This window comes from Pleurodeles waltl, chromosome 6 (genome assembly GCF_031143425.1).
Source record: "Pleurodeles waltl isolate 20211129_DDA chromosome 6, aPleWal1.hap1.20221129, whole genome shotgun sequence".
Lineage (NCBI taxonomy): Eukaryota > Metazoa > Chordata > Amphibia > Caudata > Salamandridae > Pleurodeles > Pleurodeles waltl.
This window is the reverse complement of record NC_090445.1, coordinates 1,515,790,516-1,515,811,588: the sequence shown is the minus strand read 5'-3', so window position 1 is coordinate 1,515,811,588 and position 21,073 is coordinate 1,515,790,516. Positions and strand designations below refer to the sequence as shown.

General features: G+C 42.6%; 1 protein-coding gene and 1 long non-coding RNA gene across 2 annotated transcripts in view; one reads left to right on the top strand and one right to left on the bottom strand.

The window, feature by feature from the left end:
- The window catches only part of SSU72 (SSU72 homolog, RNA polymerase II CTD phosphatase), a 210,308-nt gene extending 202,500 nt beyond the window's left edge, over positions 1 to 7,808 (bottom strand). Inside the window, exon 1 of the mRNA XM_069241047.1 lies at positions 7,612 to 7,808. Within this exon, the coding sequence (XP_069097148.1) occupies positions 7,612 to 7,691 (80 nt within the window). The 5' untranslated portion in view covers positions 7,692 to 7,808. The remainder of the gene's footprint in view (positions 1 to 7,611) is intronic.
- A 170-nt stretch (positions 7,809 to 7,978) lies between these two features.
- On the top strand, positions 7,979 to 20,854 carry LOC138301024 (uncharacterized). Its single transcript, XR_011205052.1, has 2 exons — positions 7,979 to 8,088; positions 17,022 to 20,854. It is a non-coding gene; the product is annotated as an uncharacterized lncRNA (long non-coding RNA).
- The last annotated feature ends 219 nt before the right edge of the window (positions 20,855 to 21,073 follow it).

Sequence of the window (21,073 nt, the reverse complement as noted above, 5' to 3'; positions counted from 1 at the left end):
AGCCCTTTACTAACTACTAAAGCGTCTCACTAGCGAAACAGATTCGCAAGCGCATGCAATGCAGGCTAGACCCTAAAAAGGACTACATTCTTATGTACATGGTGCATGCTTGAGATAAAAAGATAAAAACATGAATGTGATAAAGTGTGGTGGCCAAGGGTAAGTTTTAGATGTAAAGCAGTCCTTCCTTTGATGCAATACAAGTAATTCCAAGATGGTGGAATGATACATCAAACAGCCAAAGATGGAGAGAGAAATATTCCTCTGGATCAATCTAAGGTGCGACAGAAAGTCTCAAGACAAAGGCTAACAAATAGTTAAAGCATTGGCAATAGGTCTTGCATTTGCAGTGTAACCATATATTTAGTGGGTTACACATTTTCAAACCTTCTAAAATAATATTGCAAACGAGTCCCTTAAAAACACAAACCACTCCCCATATGACCTAGACAGAATGAGTGTCGTGCTGAATGGTTTGCCGGTGGTCCCATTGTTGTGGAAGCACCACAGGCTGAGTTAGGGACAAAAATGTAAAAAAAAAAAAAAAAAAAAAAAAAAAAAATCTTACAGGGCAAGTTTCCCAGAGTGCAGTGAATATTGTAGTAGTAGCTCTCCTACTGTGCCAGGATAGCTGCTTTGATTATTTCTGTGGTTTTTTCAGTTTTAAGAGCTACAGTTTGTATATTTTTCAACTTCTAAGCTCATGTGTAAGTGCTACTTGTGTAAAGCGCTCCTCAGATCGAGGTTGCGCTATACGAGACTTCACGTCCTTATGTAAAGCACCCCTCTGAGTCTGCGCTATATAAACCTTAAAAAAAAAAAAAAAAAACGAATATATATACACACACACACACACCCTTTGTGTGCTAACACCAAAAAGAAACAGCAGCATTCCCAAAAGAAGGAAGAGGAAAAAACATACGGCCACAGGGTGTGAAGAAAGAAAGAAAGAAAGAAAGAAAGAAAGAAAGAAAGAAAGAAAGAAAGAAAGAAAGAAAGAAAGAAAGAAAGAAAGAAAGAAAGAAAGAAAGAAAGAAAGAAAGAAAGAAAGAAAGAAAGAAAGAAAGAAAGAAAGAAAGAAAGAAAGAAAGAAAGAAAGAAAGAAAGAAAGAAAGAAAGAAAGAAAGAAAGAAAGAAAGAAAGAAAGAAAGAAAGAAAGAAAGAATCACCCCAGTCTTAAAAATTGTATGGTAAATGGGGGAAATGCGAGAACAGCAAATCACATTTTCCCAAGGACTATATCGATTTTGTAAGCGTGGTTGCTACTTTATGAGTGCTGTAACGAGGGACAGAAGAATAAGTGAAAAGTGTACCTATGCATAGGTAGTGCTACACTTAGTAAATTAAACTGGAGCAGTGTGTCCGTGCCTTAAATCAAGTCCAGCCATGGTATGAGCATCCCTGAAATATATATTTTTTAAAAAAATTTAAGAACAAAACCCTCAAGTTTGCTTTTAAGATGAAAACACATTTCCCATGCACGTCTCTGGTGCACTGTGAAATCATCCATTAATTGTACCATTTCTACACTTCTTTAGATTAACCCACTACAAGCATATGCGTGCATACAGCTTTAAAGTGATCCCTCATAATTTGTAATGTCGCCAAAGAGTCCTAGCACTTTAGGCAATATCAGAATGCTCTCTAGCACTTGCAGCTTCACTATTAGCATAGGCTCAAACATTTCAGCAAGCACGGTTGCTGCCTAAAAGTCACAAGGCTCAACAGCCACTATCCAACACAACACTACCACGCCCCTCCCACCCCCCAGCACATAAATACCTCTTCAGTAACCCATATGGAAACACAACGGGTCTCTCCAACAAATGCACTATGTATGTGAGTGCTGCCATTGTACAACCAACCTGTTACCTCATCAAACTAGCTACATGGACTGCAGCCAACCACCGAATGTAGTTCAGGCCTGAGCAATAGGGCGATTGTGATATGACGGGGGGAAAAGTTTGTCAATCATTGCAGTCAGCGTATAGAACCTAGGAAACAGGTGTGCATACTTCCATCATTATAGCAGCCCCCCACCCCCCAAAAAAATAAATACAAAAATAAAAAAATCTGAAAAGTATAATCGGACCTGCAGATCTAGTGACCTGAATACGCCTGACCAAACTAACATGCTTGACCCTTAAACTCCTCTCAAATCGTAAAAGCCTTAACATAAAATGTATTTTACTGAGTCAATCTTTTCTTCATGATCCCATACGAGAGCACCTTCAAATATGTGTTATACAAAAATCTTGTTTGATTTCATAGAATAAACGTTTCTCCCATGTATGATAAAAACTCAGCCCATATAAAGGCTGCACAGGACCCCTGACTTGCCTTTTAGTTCACTAATAATTAGGCTGCGCAGGACCCTTGACTTGCCTTATAGTTACCTAATAAACAAACACTCAAAAGGGAGGGGCTGGAATGTTTCTCAGCTCATATTTGATAACTCTTAATAAATATATTAAGAAAGCATGATTTACAGAGGCCGACCTTTTCCACTGAAATGGCCACAAGTGTAATTTTACTGATAAAAGTATAGAGCATACAAACTAATGTGTGGAAATCGGGGGTTCAGCAAAAATTTATGATTTGCACAACACAATGTAAAGTATTCTGAGTTGTTTTGATCCTATTCCCTTCTAGCTCAATTTAGAATTACAAAAAAGTACTTGCCTAATTACTGTTGACATATTTTGAAAGTTATTTTATAAGCTACTTAATTAAATGTGTGCCCAGTTCACTGTTTGACAGTTCATGTCACAAAACCCACCACCTCTGCATTCAGAGAAAGAAAAAAATAAACTCCAATCTTCTGGACAAACATAAGCAGCAATTTGTAAGATAGCTTAATTTTGACATTTACCTTTTAATGCACAGCAAGTGTGGCAAGACAGTAACAAGATTCGACTGCATATTTATTGCTCACTTATTTCCCGAATGAACAGAACACCTATTCTTTGCCAGTTCGGCTTTCTCGCCAGACTGGGCCAGTAAGCCCTAAAAACAGCTTGCCCCGACAAAATCAGAGTTGCCATAGCGAGGGGCTGAGTAGATTTCTCGAGGCCTGTATACAGCAGGGTAAACAGCTGTGCAAGCTTTGTTCACAAAACTGTAACTAAGAAGCCCATACCAACATTTTGAGGAAAGTAGTTTCACTTTTAACACAGTGCTGGGATTGAAGATTAAAGGCTTACATAGCAAAGTGGTGCTCGCTAAAAATGCAGGATTTGCTAAAAGAAGAATCCTTGATATCTATGAAAGATTATATCTAAGTGGCATTCGAAAACATGATCTTCACATCCTGACTGCCTTACAGCATGTCATAGGAATTCATCAGGAGGAAGGCTGGTGTTATCACCTTCCAACACATGGGGCTGCAGGTACCAAAGGCAGGCTTATAGGTGAGGTGGTGCTACCTAGCATCTTGTGCAGATTGGGGGGGGGGGGGGAATTTCCACGACTGTTATTGCTTCAGTGTCATTTCAGAACCGTGGGCACTGCTGGTGAAGGGTCAAAAACTGCTAATGGTGTGTGATTTACTGGATTGTTACACCACTGTTAATGCTCAAAGACCACTGGAAACGGTTTGCTGGTGGTACAGACTGAGGAGTGTGGTATGCAGATGGGATATATTGCCAATGTGAAGTCCCGAGCATAGTCTGGCTCATAGGAGCCAGATAGGAGGCTCACTGTCAGCAGGTGCAGTCTCTAAGTGTTGCCGACAGGTCTATGGTTGTGGAGATCAGGAGTTTTAGTGCTTTCCGCTTGTCGGAGGGATATAGATATACACACACACACACACACAGAGTTGGCAAACTGATCTTTTGCATCATAAAGGCTCTGTGTGATGCTGGCAGGTCTTTAGTAGAGGGCATCAAGGAACAGAAGGCCCAACAAAGCTTGTCTCAGTGATTGTACTTGGGTCCTCAAACATGTAACAGTGTAATGTCCACATGGACAAAGTATTTCCCACGTGAAATAAATAAACAGACTATTCCCAATTTTCTGGATTCACACCTGAAAAGCTACAACATGGTACAGTTTAAATCATTACATTAAAAATCTACATTCAAATAGGAGTATACATTCTCAGATGTCCTCATTTCTTTTGGGGAGAGGGTCAGCATAATGAGAAATACAATGTATGGGGCCTAGCATATGTAAGAGCTACTGTATTGAAAAGACCATAGATGCCAGGTCACACATCATTTTGCAACCTGGATCGTTCTTGGATTTAGCAACCCGTGAGGTATCTGAACCCCACAACTAGCAATAGCTGCTACATGGAGTACATTTCCCATACCCAGAGTAACATGTTTCAGAGGTAGTTTGTACATCAAGTTTGCTTGCTGAGCGGTTGTTCCTGTATTTGCCGCCTTAAGTGCACCTGGTATGCCGGGATGTGGGTACCACACTAACTGTGCCACTGCAACCAAGCTACACCTGGCTGAATAGTCCTAACTAGGGCAAAACCAGTCCTAAGTGGCTTATGTTCAGGTTTAGTGAGAATATGGCAGTTAGGGCTAGACTGTTCCCATTAACAGCAGGGTCAAGACTGATTTGCACAAAGTGGGGTCCAAACTGAGGTGGCATGGTGGGCAAAAAAGTTGGACTGGGATGAGGTCACAAGCAACTGTAGTGGCTGAGATTGATTCAAGCATTCCATTCATCAGCTTTGACGTTTTTGAATCTGCCATCCTAAGTGTGCTGGGTATGCCCAGACCTGAGCTCACTGTGCCACTGAAACCAAGCTATACCTGACTGAAGAACCCAAACTAGGACAAAACCGGTCCTATGTTGCTTGTGTTCTGGTTCAGGAGGGCCTGGCAGTTTGTGCCGGACTGTTTCCAAAAGGAGCAAGGTCAATACTGATTTACATTTGGCTCGGTCTAAACTGAATAACATACTGTGAAAAATGTATGTGTGTGTGTATATATAGTATCCCATTCATCACCACACTGTTCATACTGAGGCGAAGGTGCCAGATTTAACGTGCAGGAAGAGTTTCCGAAGCACACTTCTATCCGGATTGCTGACATGGCCCACTAAACAACCAACCCATGGATGTGGACAGGAGGTCTGCCAGGCACTATTGTGAACTCAACTGCTTTAAGTTCGAACTCATTTATGTATTAATATTCATTGGCGTAACATAGGCTTCAGTGGTTTAGTGGGGCCAGCAAGCTCCAGACGTGCTCATCTGCACAGTATCACGGCCCGAGAGAACCACTGTGAATACTCTTCAATTGAACAAAAAAACAAAACACTGAAAATGTTAAGGAAACAGGAGTAAACCAAAGTAATAGTTTGTGGTTTAGTGTGCTCACCGCATAAAACGGTATTGTGCTTTACCCAGCGCCACATAAAACGTTCTGAGCGCAGTGATGAATTGGGCCGAGCTGCCAATGAACACTCACGTCACTATTCACATGAACTAAAACTCATGCGCACAGATAAGACATAAGTTTCAAAGCGCATTACATGTACGACACATTTCGCTTTGTCTATAAACCTAGTCACTGACAGATTGAGGCAACATTGGGTGGGGCACTATACTAACCAGCAAGCATATATAACTTTAAAGTTCTGACGCAGGGCACAAGCAGGTTCATGGTGTCCACCCACTATTTTCACAGAGATGACACCGTCTACCCTACAAGAAGTGGGACGCAATGAAATATGCTGAACTTGTCCCAAAGTCATTTTCAGACATAATCAGTAGCACCTGAGCCTTGTCTGCTTTCATTTTCCAGCAGCAACGTGCAGGCGGCCTTTCATGTTTCAGACTTCAACTGAGCCCATAACAAAGGCCGAATTTAAGCGGCCATCATGCCTACTTTTGTTCCACTTATTGTGACTGGGAGCTATCTGAGCCTCACACCTAAATGCAAACGCAGGGGAAGGAGAAACAAAGGCACACAGCTTGTTGTCGTCACTTCATAAATACTCGAGTCTTTTTTTATGTTCTTTAATCCCCGTTTACAAGAGATTTTTCATGCACTGTAAGAAAGTCAGATATGTTGGTCTGTTCCAATATTCGCACAAATAATTTTAATACCACTATTTTGATTTATTTCTGTTATGCATCCTACTGCAAAATGTCAAAACGTTTTACATCATACGTACACATTAAACATTGGCAATACATTCTAGACGTGTGTAAACCAATGTACAAAATGTGTTACGTAAGAGTGAGGGTTACAAGGTGAAGGAGTTGCATGCCCTTCATAGTTTGAAATATTAGAAAATGTACCATTAATGACATGCGAGTGACAAAAGAATACGTGTTAAAATCAATAGCTCACCATACCTAGCGACATAATAAAAATTTGTCATTTGCAGTTAGATGATGTGCTTTGAAGCAGGCACATTAACACTTACTTTGATTCAAAACTGGGACTAGAGAAAAATAGGTTTCTCCAGCAAATGCAATACCCCCAAAAGTTATCTTACCGTTATTACCGGAAATGTACTGGGCACACAACGATCTCTGCAGCAGATGCCTTACCCCCATAAGATATTTTTTTTAAATGGAGACATTGCAACCAACTAAGCAGAATATATGTATTGGCACGTACCTCCCTTGTTTTCAGTCTCTTTGTGGCAGGGTTATTAAAAATAAATTAGTAAATTGAGGCCCAGATTTTGCATTGGGCTGTATCAATTTTTTGGGGCACAAGCCTGATGCAAATTTTCGCTTAAGTATTGTAATGAGCTCATAAACCAGTGTGAGGTCTTAAGATTTGATGTCACTTCCTGTGATGCTACATGAGATCACCTGTATACTACCCAACTTGGTTAGTTACCCCACACCCAAACATTTATTTTTTTTAGGACTTGTACCCTGTGCTGAGTGTAGCGATAAGGGGGTACGTTGAAACAGTACTGGAGAATGTGATGAAAATGCATGAGTAGCGTAACAGCTGTGAGAACTTTGCAGTCACAACAACCGGGCCACGTCACACAGGGTGCTAGAGGCCATTTCTCCGACCAGTAGAGTACTATCATTAGCTCCGGGTACTCGAAGACGTCATGAACACCCTCCCTCTTAAAGTGCCTCCTTTCACGGCGAGGAACGTCTCCTTCTCTGCGGTACCCTAAAGCGTTGCACATGTCCTTAAAGTACGGAGGGCCCACCTCTTTGTGATCACGAAATGCTCCTCCTTGTTCCTTACTAGTAGTTATTGTGTCCACCTCATCAATCCCAGAAGATGAAGTGGTGACCAGGAAGGGCGGTGGAGGACGAGTTCTCTCCGTCGAAGAACAGCCAAGGTCCTCGTTAAATGACGGTACCCATAGATGTTCCATCAGTGTGAGGGAGGAAAGACCCGTTTCCCGTCCCTGGTTAAAAATAATGCCGTGTGTTATACTTCCCGAGAACCGACACTGCCTACGTGTACTACTCGGAAGAAAGACATCCGATATGACCGGGGGTCGTCTTCAAAGTATTCCACACAAAAAAAATATATCGGAGGCAAAATAGCCAGTACCCGACGATATCATGCCTACAGTGGCTGATAAAAGTTTCCAGTCCACCCTGAGACTGTCCAAATCATCTTCCCCGATGTCATGCACCAAAAGGAATTTATCTTTTTCCTTTACCTGAGGATGTTGTGGGCCTCCATGCTGCGGTTCTGGTTACTGGAGCACACCACGGCCACTCGCAGGGGTGAGGCAGGCATTCTGATGTCCAGAGCCTACGGCCTCGGTGACCTAAAACCTCCGGGAGGACTCGGCTGTGCCTCCTCTTCTTACACAAAATGGCGCAGACAAACTCTGCCGGAAGTGACGCTACCCTGTCAACGGAGGTAGGAACGAGGAACTTACATAGAAACTGCCAGAGTGCAATGAAAGGGAAGAAATACTACATAAACAAAGGGACTCTATAGGGAAACAACTAGAGGAAACCCACAGGTCACGTGGAGAAAAACCGATGAAAGACTATACGCTAAACCCCCCCCTTCCCATGCACACGTAGCTGCTCTGAGAGTAAAGAGCACAAGAAGAAAGACTACCCATAGACGTTAAAATGGGACAGTGAGCGATGATGTGATGGTGTTTTTCGCTGTGCTGTGACAGGTGTGTATCTCTTTATTTAGACGCCCGATAAAATGTATTGTTAAATGATTTTTAACATTGAATAATAAATCCAAACTCACACCAGTGAGAGAGCGTAGTTTATATAATCTATATTAACATGAAACGTCTATGAATCAATGTGTGATAATGCTGCATAGAAACTATAATGATAGTAATTTTGCTTAAACGTGCACTTGAATTGTGACCACGGAGAGTGGCCACCAGTGTATACGTGAACTAAAAATGATAATCAAAATGTTTACATTACGTTTAAATAAGTTTATACTAACGTTTGCATTATTGGATCTGTGCTGAAATCCTCATAGGCCTTAAGTTAGCATGAGCCGAAGCTTAGCTACTTGGCTCTCATATTAAATGCATTTTTCTATTTTTCAGTGTGCTGACTCACAAGGGGACATGACCCTGCATGTTCTTTTTCTTCAAATTGGAAGATGAATGTAACCATGTTAGATCCGTTTCCCATTGCTTTTTCTCGTTTGCAGAATAAATGTTAAAAGTAAATTGAAACAGTGTAGATTAATGTTATGTACAAGGTCATTCAAACCGGCGAAGACAATGGAACTGCTGACCAAAAGATGTGCAAAGAATTACAGAAAGATGAAATCATACCGGACGTGCCACCTCTGAAGACATCAATTACGAAGACCAATCAAAGACTTGTAAATAATATGGGGCGAAGAGTTAGATTACCTAATGTGTTCTATGATAGGTTAAAGATAGTGGGGTATAGCAGATGACCAATAACATTTTGGGGGAATGTACAATGGAAAAGGGATAAAAACCCATGTCACGGGGAGTCATTTAGGTGGGTTAGGGAATGCTATTGATTTTATCCAGAAACTCTGTCACTCTGTTTGGTGACTTGATATTTACTAAAACCATACTTGCCCTTAGATTGTCCAATTTTTACACTTTACCTCCTTATGAGGGAAGTGCCCTTTTGCCCCGGAGCTGAATCCTGACTGATGGCGAATTGACTGATGTCCTGAGGATGAAGACTGAACCTATGCGCTGACCTAAACTTTGGAGGTAATTATGACACTGAAATTGTGATTTGTCTGTTTGCTTTTGCTTTCTAGGTACCAACTGCTTACTTTTGATAGAGACCTTAGTTAGACGTGTTCCAAATTGGTGTTCCAAATTGTTTTGCATGAAGCCCAACATGCTAATGCTAATCAGTGGTTAGGATAGGTGTTCACCAAAACTGACGCAAATAGACAAACGACCGAGAATATGCTTTGTTGAACTGACGCGATATTGACACTCTGCTAAACTTGATCTATGTTCACGCCGTGTTTTGTTCTGATGTTTGTGATTCTCGCTTTAATGAAATCTTATCAAAGTTGCCATATCGTGACTATGCTATTATGTTTCTTGGTTTTGAGATTTAAGTATCTGATATTAGAATTGTAAGCAATAGGGAATAAATCTCATAAAATTCTACTAAACCGGTTGTGGTTATTCATGGCTGCCAGGTCATGGTAGAGTTTTGAATTGAATAATGAGTTTGACTAAAGTGAAATGCATTGTCGTGATAAATATTGATGACATTATTGATGTATTGATTGATATATTGATTAGCTATCTCGTCCTAAGGTGTCTCTCAACTGGGTCAAAAGATTCATTGGCCTAAAACGAGTCCTGATGTGAAACTGTTAACGCGTCCCTTTATGATATTTCATAAAGGGACGCGTTAACAGTTCTGGTAGCAGAGCGACGGTTTGGCCATTTGGGGCCCTAGGACGGAGAATCATTGTTTAGACTGTTTCTCTGAGATAATGCAAATTGGAGGTATGATGTGTTTCTAAATTCACCATGACTTTCCTTGGATCTCGGAGCCTGCCTAAGTGAGTTGGGAATGTTCTCGGCGTCATAGTATGTGTGGTATAGGGAATGCGCTTGCTCAGCTTATGCATTTTTGCAGGTGATTTGTGAAGTTTGTGTGTATCTAGGCCAGGTAATGTTGTTTTAGTAGGAGTGGGCGTACTCCGCATTATGAGAGTAGGGAAGTCGGCGTACTTCATATAAGTGTGGCGCTTTGTGCTTAAAATTATCCACGTGGTTGGTTGTTCATGTATGGACCCATCGTGGTCTAAGTATATTGACAAGTTTAGGAAACACTTGAGTTTATGTTGTAATTTGTGTGGTTTAAGTAGGTCAATCAGGCGTGGTTGACGAGTCGAGTTTGAGTCAGATTGTATGTATGAAACCTTCGATGGAGATTTGGCAAGTTCTAAAGTGCACCAGAACGAACCATTGACAAGTCGACAGTAGGATTTGCAGGTCGAATTCTGCTTGCGGGTGCGGGAACTGAGAAGGAGAGAGTAGCGGCCGAGGCTTCAAGTGAAATCTCTGTAAAGTTATGAAGCGAATGTGTACATTGGGAAGAAGAGGATGATTCAGACGATGAAGAATTTTTGGATCAGATATTACATGATCGCCCGCCACCTTATGCGGTAAGCGACAATGTCCCGAGCACTAGTGTGGGTCCTGGGAACCAGACGCAGGAGAAGGGAGTTACTGATACAGTACAGACTAGTGATACAGGTTTGATACAAAATGGTGTCAGTGTACCCACTGCGCCAGACATGCAGATACAGTTGCAACCTCCACCGCAGATACAGAGAATCTATCCAGACGTCCCGGTACTAGAGACTACTACAAATCTGATAGTGCAGCCAGACCCGATATATACAAAATCGAGGTTAGTGCAATTGAGTCAACTACGCAATTGCTGCCCCAGCTGCAGCCACAACTGATACCGGGATATAATCCAGCAGCAGGACCTCCATTAATACCTGCCCTGGCTTCAGAAAATCAGACCTTTGGAGTCGCTGCTCCACGAGGTTTGGGACCAGGTCAGACACCAGCTGCAATATCATTGCCAATTACTGTTGGTCCACCGGTGCCATTGTATGCGCAAGGTAAGCCTGGTGTATGTGATCAGGGAGTAATGACCCAAGATGTAATAAGAGAAGGGTCTATAGGAACCCCTGTTAATGGCCCCAGGAGATCAAGCGGTTGAAAAACCAAGGTCTTTGATAGACCTTAGCCCAATTGAAGCCCTGTTGGAAGCAATGAGACAGGTAGGGCTAGGAATGTTAACCCCACAGACAATAAGTACGAATGCTTCACAGTCGCCAATGATGCATGCAGGAAACATTTCACTGCGAGGTTTTACAGTACAACAGTTGAATGAGTGGTTAGAAAAGACCTATACTACGCAAAAGACTACAGTAACAGCAGTAGAACCGGAAAGGTCAGAGAAAAATGATTACCTGAACTTTGTGAGACTGGGCGTGGAAGCTGCCGAATTAGTGGAAGGAACAATGGAAGTGAACAGGCTAGAGTCATACACAGAAGCAGAGTTGAGATACCTGTGCCCTAAGATTACTAAAGAAGTAGGCAAGGTACATCAGAAATTAGAGAACCTGGCAGACAAGTACAACATTGATATTGAGAACACTAAACATTTGAAAAGAAGTTACAGGTTAGACTTTGATTCAAAAGACTTCGAGCATATGAGGTCTGCCGGAATGAAAGCACATCTAAAGGAAATATTGCAAAGTGCGCAAATCTGGGGAGCATTAGAAAAGTGGGAAGGCAGATGGGCTAAGAAAAGAGACAAGGAGAAAGGTGACAGCCCAGGTTCGAGTAAAGCTAAAACCACACCAGATACAGAATCAGTAAAGATACTACTGATGAGAGAAACAGCTGGTGGGTTTTTAATTCATGTACCGTGGTCCAGAGGAGACATCTTATCTTTTACAAATGATTATCCCAGGTTGAGGGAGAAACCGATCGAGTGGTACCAACAAACAGATAGGTTTGTGAACCTTGCGAAGTGTCTCGGGGAAGACCTGAATACCTTGTTTGAGATCATTGTTCCGTCTGACTTAAGGCTCGAGTGCAAGAGAGGGGTAGACTGGCCGACGAAGGAGCCGGCAAGGGATAAGGTGACCGGAGCACCCTCTGAGAAGGTGATGAAGTACTATCACAAAGTCATTGAGTTTTTGAAGCAGAAGGTATCGCCGAAAGTGACTGATTGGCAGAAAATCGACGGACCTCGCAGGAGGTTAAGGAATCAATACATGCTTACTATGAGAGGTTGTTGAAGGCATTCAAACATTACAGTGCCACTGAGACAATTGAGCCGAAAGACATGAACCATCTCGTGTTCAGATTTGTTGACGGGCTGAGACCAGAGGTTAGTCAGATGATTAAGAATCATTTGATCTGTTGGCAAGCGAAGCCGATTGATGAGGTGTTGCAGTATGCGAAATACTGTAGTGATGAGATCGAGCTGAAGCAGAAAAAGTTGAAGGAGAAAGTGATGGTGATGCAGATAAGGGCTGCGCAGGCAGGGATACAGGGAAATGGAGTTCAACAGATGATACAACAGCAACCGCAAGGGAATGGTGTGTTTCAGGCACAACCGAGAGGTCGAGGTTTTATAAATCGCGGTCCAGACTTGAATACTGTTGTGGTTCAAAATGACGCGCAAGGGATGAAAAAGATGTCACCATGTCACGCGTGCGGGGGCGTGGGGCATTGGAAGCGGGAATGCCCAAATGTGGTGCAGGATGGTGTCATTCAACAAAGCACTAATGTCGGTACATTACAAAATATGAGAGGTCCAAAATTGAGAAATTCAAAATCTGAACTTCCAAAATAACATGGTTCAGATGCAGGGGCTACAGCCCATGCAGCAAATGCAAATGCCGCGTGTTCAACCAGCACAAATACAGCAAGTACAACAGCAGGTTCCCATGGTACCTAGACAGCAAATGCAACTACCAATGGCTCCAATTGGACTGCAACAGGTGATGCTTCCTCAGCAGGTCACAGGTCAAGTGATGAGCCAAAATAATACAGTACAGCAATTCCCATTGCGTGGTGAAGATGGAATGAATGAGGAATGGTCGGATGATAGTTCAGACAGTGAAGAGTGCAGGCTTGCAGCGTCCCTAGAGGTAGATCACAGGGGACCCTATGTAGAGGGAAAGGTAATGGGTCATAAGGTCTCATTCTTGGTTGATACCGGAGCTACACGCTCTACAGTCAGAATTGCAGAGGTTCCGAAATTACCACTTTCAGGGCGCACCATAAGGGTTGTCGGAGTAGCAAATCAGTACTTGACGAATCCAATTACAGATCCAGTACAAGTTGAGATTGGCAACTTCCAGGGACTGCATAAGTTTGTAGTCTGTGATTCAAGTCCGGTATCCCTACTGGGAAGAGACTTACTGTGCAAGACGAAATGCTCGATTACCTGTTCCAATGATGGAATTGAGGTGCAGACAAACAGTGATGATGAAGGGGATGATGGTCAGTTCTCAGAGACGGAAGCAGAAACCGCGAATGAAGATTACCCTTTGATAACATTATTCCCGATGCTTACAGTGACTGACTTACCTCCCGAGTTACAGGGAACGGAGACAGAGAAAGTGTGGGACTTGACAGGAAAAGAAGTGGGTTTGATAAAAGGAGTGGAACCAGTTAAAGTTCAAGTGAAGCCAAATGCAGTGTTTCCCCAGGTGCCACAATACCACATGGCACAAGATGTCCTTATTCAGGTGTCACAAATAATTGCGGACTTTGTAAAACAGGGAGTCCTGAAGGAGGTATTGAGCAGTCCATGTAATTCACAGATAATGGGTCTGAAGAAACCTTGTGGGAAGGTTCGAATTGTGCAGGACTTGAGAAAAATAAACAAGATTGTGGTGAAGTGTTGCCCCATAGTGCCCAATCCAACAGTGATCATGTTTCAGGTCCCGTGCAATGCTGAATGGTTCACCGTTGTAGATTTGTCACAAGCTTTCTTTTCGATACCTCTTCATGAGGACAGACAGTTTCTATTCAGTTTCAAATTCCAGGACAAGGTGTACAGTTGGTGCAGAATTCCTCAAGGGTTTTCTGAATCACCGTCCATCTTCAATCAGATATTGAAAAAGGACTTAGAATCTTTAGTACTGCCTTTCAATTCAACTCTAGTACAGTACATTGATGACTTGCTGATTGCGTCCAGAACAAAAGATGACTGTAAATATGACACAATTGCCTTACTGAATGTTTTGGGAAAGAACGGACATAAAGTGTCGCCAAAGAAGCTGCAGTACTGTCAGAAAGAGGTGAAGTACTTAGGACACTTGATTGAGAGAGGGTCCAGGAGAATATCGAAAGAAAGGGTGACAACCATTTAGCAAATGAACCCCCTGACAACAAAGAGAGATGTCAGGATGGTTTTGGGAATGGTGGGTTACTGTCGCCAGTGGATACCCAATTTCTCAATTATCTCAAAACTCTTGATAAAGCTGACAGGCAAAGAGATTAAGGATGAACTGTACACCATAACCCTGTCCAAAGAGGAGCTTGAGTCATTCATGGAATTGAGAGAGTGCATGTGCAGGGCACCAGCTTTGGGTATGCCTGATTATACGAAACCTTTTCTACTGTTTTGTCATGAACGTGATGCTTGTTCTTTGTCTGTCTTAACACAGGTCCATGGAGGTGCAAATCGCCCTGTAACATATTTTTCAGCTACCTTGGACCCCGTCCCAGCAGCCTTACCGGGTTGTTTGCGCGCAGTTGCAGCAGTTGGTCAAAGCCTCATGCAGTGTGAAGGCATAGTGATGGGACATCCCTTGACAGTAATGGTTCCTCATTCAGTTGAAATTTTGTTTACTCGAACCAAAACTCAACACATGACAAATGCTCGACTTACCAGATATGAGACAATCATACTGGGGTCGCCTAATGTTTCACTGAAGCGATGTACTGTATTAAACCCCGCAACTCTACTTCCTGTTGAAAGTACCAAGATTAATAATGAAGAGGAAGTGGAGCATAACTGTCTTGAGGTAACAGAACTATGTACCAAACTCCGACCTGATATTCAAGATACACAGTTAAAAGAAAATGGCTGCATTATGTTTGTTGATGGATCCTGTTTGAGAGACTCAGTTGGAATGCTGAGAGCCGGTTACGCTGTATGTACCATAGCTGGTATCAATGAAGCTTCCTGGCTCGAGAGAGTGTATTCCGCACAAGTGGCAGAGCTAATTGCCCTTACTAAGGCATGCAACGCAGCTGAAAATCTGAGAGTCACTATCTATACTGACAGTAGATACGGATTTGGAATTGTACATGATTTTGGCCAATTGTGGTCACAGAGAGGTTTCATGACCTCTTCTGGTTCGCCTGTGAAAAATGGTGAACAAATTAAGGATTTGTTACATGCAATTCAGTTACCTCTTGAAATTGCCGCAGTGAAATGCAATGCTCATGTTAAGTCACAAGACTTTGGGGGTCATTCCGACCCTGGCGCCGGGGACCGCGGAAGCACCGCCAACAGGCTGGCGGTGCTTCCAGGGCCATTCTGACCGCGGCAGTAAAGCCGCGGTCAGAAAAGGGGAACCAGCGGTTTCCCGCCGGTTTTCCCCTGGCCCAGGGAATCCTCCATGGCGGCGCTGCTTGCAGCGCCGCCATGGGGATTCCGACCCCCTTCCCGCCAGCCCCAGGATGGCGGGAACGGGTGTCGTGGGGCCCCTGGGGGCCCCTGCACTGCCCATGCCACTGGCATGGGCAGTGCAGGGGCCACCTAACAGGGCCCCATACAGATTTTCACTGTCTGCTTGGCAGACAGTGAAAATCGCGACGGGTGCCACTGCACCTGTCGCACCCCTGCAACTCCGCCGGCTCCATTCGGAGCCGGCATCCTCGTTGCAGGGGCTTTCCCACTTGGCCGGCGGGCGGCCTTTTGGCGGTCGCCCGCCGGCCCAGCGGGAAAGCCAGAATGGCCGCCGCGGTCTCCTGACCGCGGAGCAGGCATTCGGCGGTAACCGCATGGCGGGCGGCGACCGCCTTTGTGTCCATGGGAAACGGCTATGCAGATCAAGTCACAATATTTTGTGCATTGAACTGTATATCGTTCAAGGATCAGTGGGAATTGTTACCGCAAACCGAAAATGACACATGTTTGAACCTTGCATCAAAGGTGGTTGATACACTAGATGAGCTGAAAACACTACAGGGTCGTGCTAGCAAAGAGGAAAAACGCTTCTGGCAGCGAATGCAATGTGTACAAAGAGCAGACGACTTATGGGTCTCAGAGGAGGAGAAACTGGTTTTGCCAAACAGTCTTCTGTCACAATTTGCGAGGCTCTACCATGGACAGGCACATCTTGGGAGAGAAGCAATGATCAGGTCATCCAAGATTGACTGGTTTAACCCAAAATTCAGACATGCCCCAGAGGTTACCTGTCACAGGTGCATCATGTCAACAGATGAATGCCGGAAAAGGGACTGTAGTAACATTGAGCCACATAGGGAGAGCTGGTGGTCCATTTAGCAAGATGCAAATGGATTTCATTGAGATGCCTGTTTGTGGAGGATTGAAGTACGTGTTGGTGATTGTGTGTGTTTTCAGCCACTGGATTGAAGCTTACCCCACACATAGAAATGACAGTCTCACAGTTGCAAAACTGCTGCTTAGGGAACTAATACCTAGGTTCGGGTTTCCGGTCTCTATAGAATCAGATAGGGGCAGACACTTCGACAATGAAGTGACTAAGCTCTTGTGTGCTGCATTAGACATTGAACAGAAACTGCATTGTAACTACCGCCCTGAAGCATCAGGACTAGTAGAACAAATTAATGGTACCTTAAAATCAAGAATGGCGAAGATGTGCGCAGCTACCAATATGAAATGGCCAGATGCATTGCCCTTAGTACTGATGCCGATGAGGAACACCCCTGATAAGAAGACAGGACTATCACCCCATGAGATCCTTATGGGTAGAGCTATGAGGCTGCCCGCAGTACCTGCAAATGCTCTTGTGAATATCACAGATGATATGGTGTTGGACTAATGCAAAGGTTTGGCTGATGTGGTTCGCTCTTTTTCTCACCAGGTGGAAGCTAACACATTGCCACCAATCAGTGATCCAGGTCATACCGTGCAAGCCGGTGACTGGGTGGTTGTCAAGAAGCACGTGAGAAAATCGTGTTTGGAGCCGCGCTGGAAGGGGCCATATCAAGTAATATTAACAACAACCACTGCTGTGAAACGTGCAGGCGTTCCGAATTGGATACATGCCAGTCACACAAAGAAGGTAACGTGTCCAACTGATGAGGAACTTGAAGTTTCCGACTCAACAGTTCCAGAGAGGGAAGTCTCAGGACCCGAAAATAGCCAAGAGGGAACTGAGATTCCAGGAGAGCCCACTGACAACAGCCTTGTCCCTCAAACAGTAAACGAGTTCGAGAGAGGTGACAGTGTGCCTATCTCAGTAGAGGCAGCAGGAGAACTAAATCAAGGAGAGGTTCTCCCAGAAGCAGACGGATACGGGTTAGAGCTTGGACCCGTTACAGATCCAGAAGAAGAAGAAGAAGGGGAAATAGTAGAAAGAGATCAAAGTACACTCGCATCCCCTGAGCCAGTTGCAGGTCCATCAAGAGAAAACACCATAGTACAAGAGGAGGGTACTGTTCAGCGTCCTGAAAGAACAAGCAGGAAAAAGACGCATAAGGGAGATAATTGGCCAAAAAAGCAGGCTGCGAAAGAAAGGGTCGCACGAGGTGAAACAATAACAGAAGAAACTGATACATCCCGAATAGAGGATCTAAGTGAAGGAGAATTGCAAGGCGAACGCAGATTGAAAAGGAAAAGAACTGCAAATAGAAGGTACGCAGGTCCTGAATGGGCATATGCAACAACATCTGAATGGCAAATAGTTCTTAGCATTCTGTTTTGATCGAGAAGTACCAGGCCAATACTACAGTACCTGAAATAAATCAGAGAAAGAGACTGTGTTAAAACTGAAATTCGAAAAGGAAAATAGAAAGCTGAAAAAACTAAGAAAGAGACTTATAAACTACTGGATGTGACACTGATAACCCGAATTGACTTTCAAAATCCGATTGTGACAAGCTGCTAATCTGATTTGACAAAAGGGTCCTGGAGTGAGTGAAACGCTGTAAATACACGCAGAGAGAAGAGACTTTTGCATTAGGAAAAAAAAAAGGAGAAAGAGAGTTTATATCGTCCTCAAGTTGATTATTGTTCTACTATCTGATTCTTTACAGACATGGCTTATAATAGAGGTAGTAATAAAAAAGGGTAAGGTGTGTGGTTGGTTAAGTCTTATACTAGGTATTGTGTGTGCGATAATAATTGTAGTTGTGATTGTGGGAATGACGTGGTTGGATAAGAAAGTGACTAACAATGCTTCAAAACCTGAGACTACAACACTAACACCGTGGGAAAAGTTTGAACAGGATGCAAAACACTTGCATGAGGGAACTAACTCAAAAGGGTAACTTTCCACTAATGTCTTCTATCGCTTGCTGAATGAGTACGTTGAGACCATGGATGCGAAAAACTGTTATGTATGCACAAAGATTCCTTCGTCAGTGCAAGAAGGAGTCACCTATCATAGCTTGCCGTTAACTTATGGGATAAGTTGTAGCTTGCTATTAACAAGATTCTATAATCAAGAGCATGTGCAATATTTTTATTCAAATCTGGATGTTGTGTTTTCTTTTGTGCCTGTGATTGAGTTTCTGAACAAGCTAGCTAAATGGCATATTATAAAATTAGTTAGGGGCTTTTTTGAACCAACGCTTACATTTGGGACAGCTTATGCACACCGCAACAATCTGACTTGCTTATTGACACCCATAGAGAAAAGCTTCTTAGATCACACTGATGATAGACGCAAAGCATTGAAACAAAGATTAGAAAAGGGGCTAGAAAAACGCACATATGCAAATGATTATGCTTACACTGCAATAAAGACGCAAGTCAAACTAGCTATAGATGCATTACATGTAGGAAGGCTTTGTATATATAGGCCAAAATCTGAACATGACACTTTATTTGTGGGAACGAGTAAATGCAGACATGTGTTTTTGTTTCAGAGTAAATGGACATTCGTGATAAATGGACAGGATCCAGCGATCCCTGGGATCTATTATATCGGTGGACTTAATGCTTATTACCGTCTCCCTAAGGGATGGTATGGGACATGTTAATTGGGAATAGTTTTCCAAAAGATTTACCAGATTGATGACTTAAACAAATACCAAAAATGTCTGAATTACAACATGCTAGACAGAAACGAGAGACAGCGGCTGCTGTCGTTGGTGACATATTTGGAGCCATAATTCCTTCAGTAGGGGTTATCTTAAACTCCATAAAGATTCAAAAGTTGTCTACTATTGTGGATAACATGCTGACAAATGGTAACGTGTCCAACTGATGAGGAACTTGAAGTTTCCGACTCAACAGTTCCAGAGAGGGCAGTCTCAGGGCCCGAAAATAGCCAAGAGGGAACTGAGATTCCAGGAGAGCCCACTGACAACAATTAGATGTGCTCCAACTTGGTGTTCCAAATTGTTTTGCATGAAGCCCAACATGCTAATGCTAATCAGTGGTTAGGACAGGTGTTCACCAAAACTGACGCAAATAGACAAACGACCGAGACTATGCTTTGTTGAACTGACGCGATATTGACACTCTGCTAAACTTGATCTACGTTCACGCTGTGTTATGTTCTGATGTTTGTGATTCTCGCTTTAATGAAATCTTATCAAAGTCGCCATATCGTGACTATGCTATTATGTTTCTTGGTTTTGAGATTGACGTATCTGATATTAGAATTGTAAGCAATAGGAAATAAATCTCATAAAATTCTACTAAACCGGTTGTGGTTATTCATGGCTGCAAGGTCATGGTAGAGTTTTGAATTGATTAATGACTTTGACTAAAGTGAAATGCATTATCGTGATAAATATTGATGACATTATTGATGTATTGATTGATATTTTGATTAGCTATCTCGTCCTAAGGTGTCTCTCAACTGGGTCAAAAGATTCATTGGCCTAAAACGAGTCCTGATGTGTAATAAAATATCATAAAGGGACGCGTTAACACCAGCTTACTGTCTTTGAAAACCCCATCATCACTTAGCTGAGGTCTTGAGAAAGATACTTGGATATTTGCCAACGTACAGATTTTGAGTGTTTTTTCCCCTTCAAAATTATACCCTGCATGAATCATCCATCTTTCTACTTCTGAGTGAACCGCTTGTTAAGCAACCAATCCAGCTGCCGGAGAGAGAACAGTATGTACCATGTACCAGCCATATAATAGGCTCATACCATACACACTAACCAACATGGTTTAATTCGTAAGGTTTCCTGGACATTCTTACTCAATATGTTTCCAGTTTCTGTTGGTTATTTCGGTCAGTACTAATGATTTATTTTTTCAATATTAAACATTTATATTAAATCAACATTAACACATAGACACTAAAATATTAAATGTTGTGAGCGTCGAGTTTCTGACAATAAAATACATTATAATTTGATCTATGCTAACATCAGATTGTATACAGAGTCCTCCATCTTGCATCCACATCACAGTATATCATATAACTGCTGTTGATTCTTGTTCTAAATGAACTTATCTACTTTTCACTTGAGTGAGCAGAAAGTGTTCTTAGAAAATTCCTTTGTACTGAAATAAGGACGGTTCTCACTGTCCCAGCCTTATTGTAAACAATGTGTCAGCTTAACTGTTAAGCTAAGACTATGGGAATGGTTGAATGTCAATGCACTACTATCCTGAGAGATTCCTCAAATGTATTCTGTAGTAAAATATTTCTTTGAACATGTTTCCTATTGGTCCAAACTTTGACAATCATGTATTCCACATAAACTATGAACATTTTTGTCTAAAGCTCTATACTAGTGTGTATTTTGTTAGCACGTGAGACCTAACCCTATTCCATACTCTAGAAGGCAAATCTATGTCGGATTTAATTTACAACTGTACGCAATTCTTTGTCCTTATGACTTGTATGCTTTGCTGCTAAAAGTGTTCATGATACCTTTTCTGTAATTTGCCAATTAAACCTTTATATAAAACATTAAAACCAGAAATGTTGTCTGTCATACA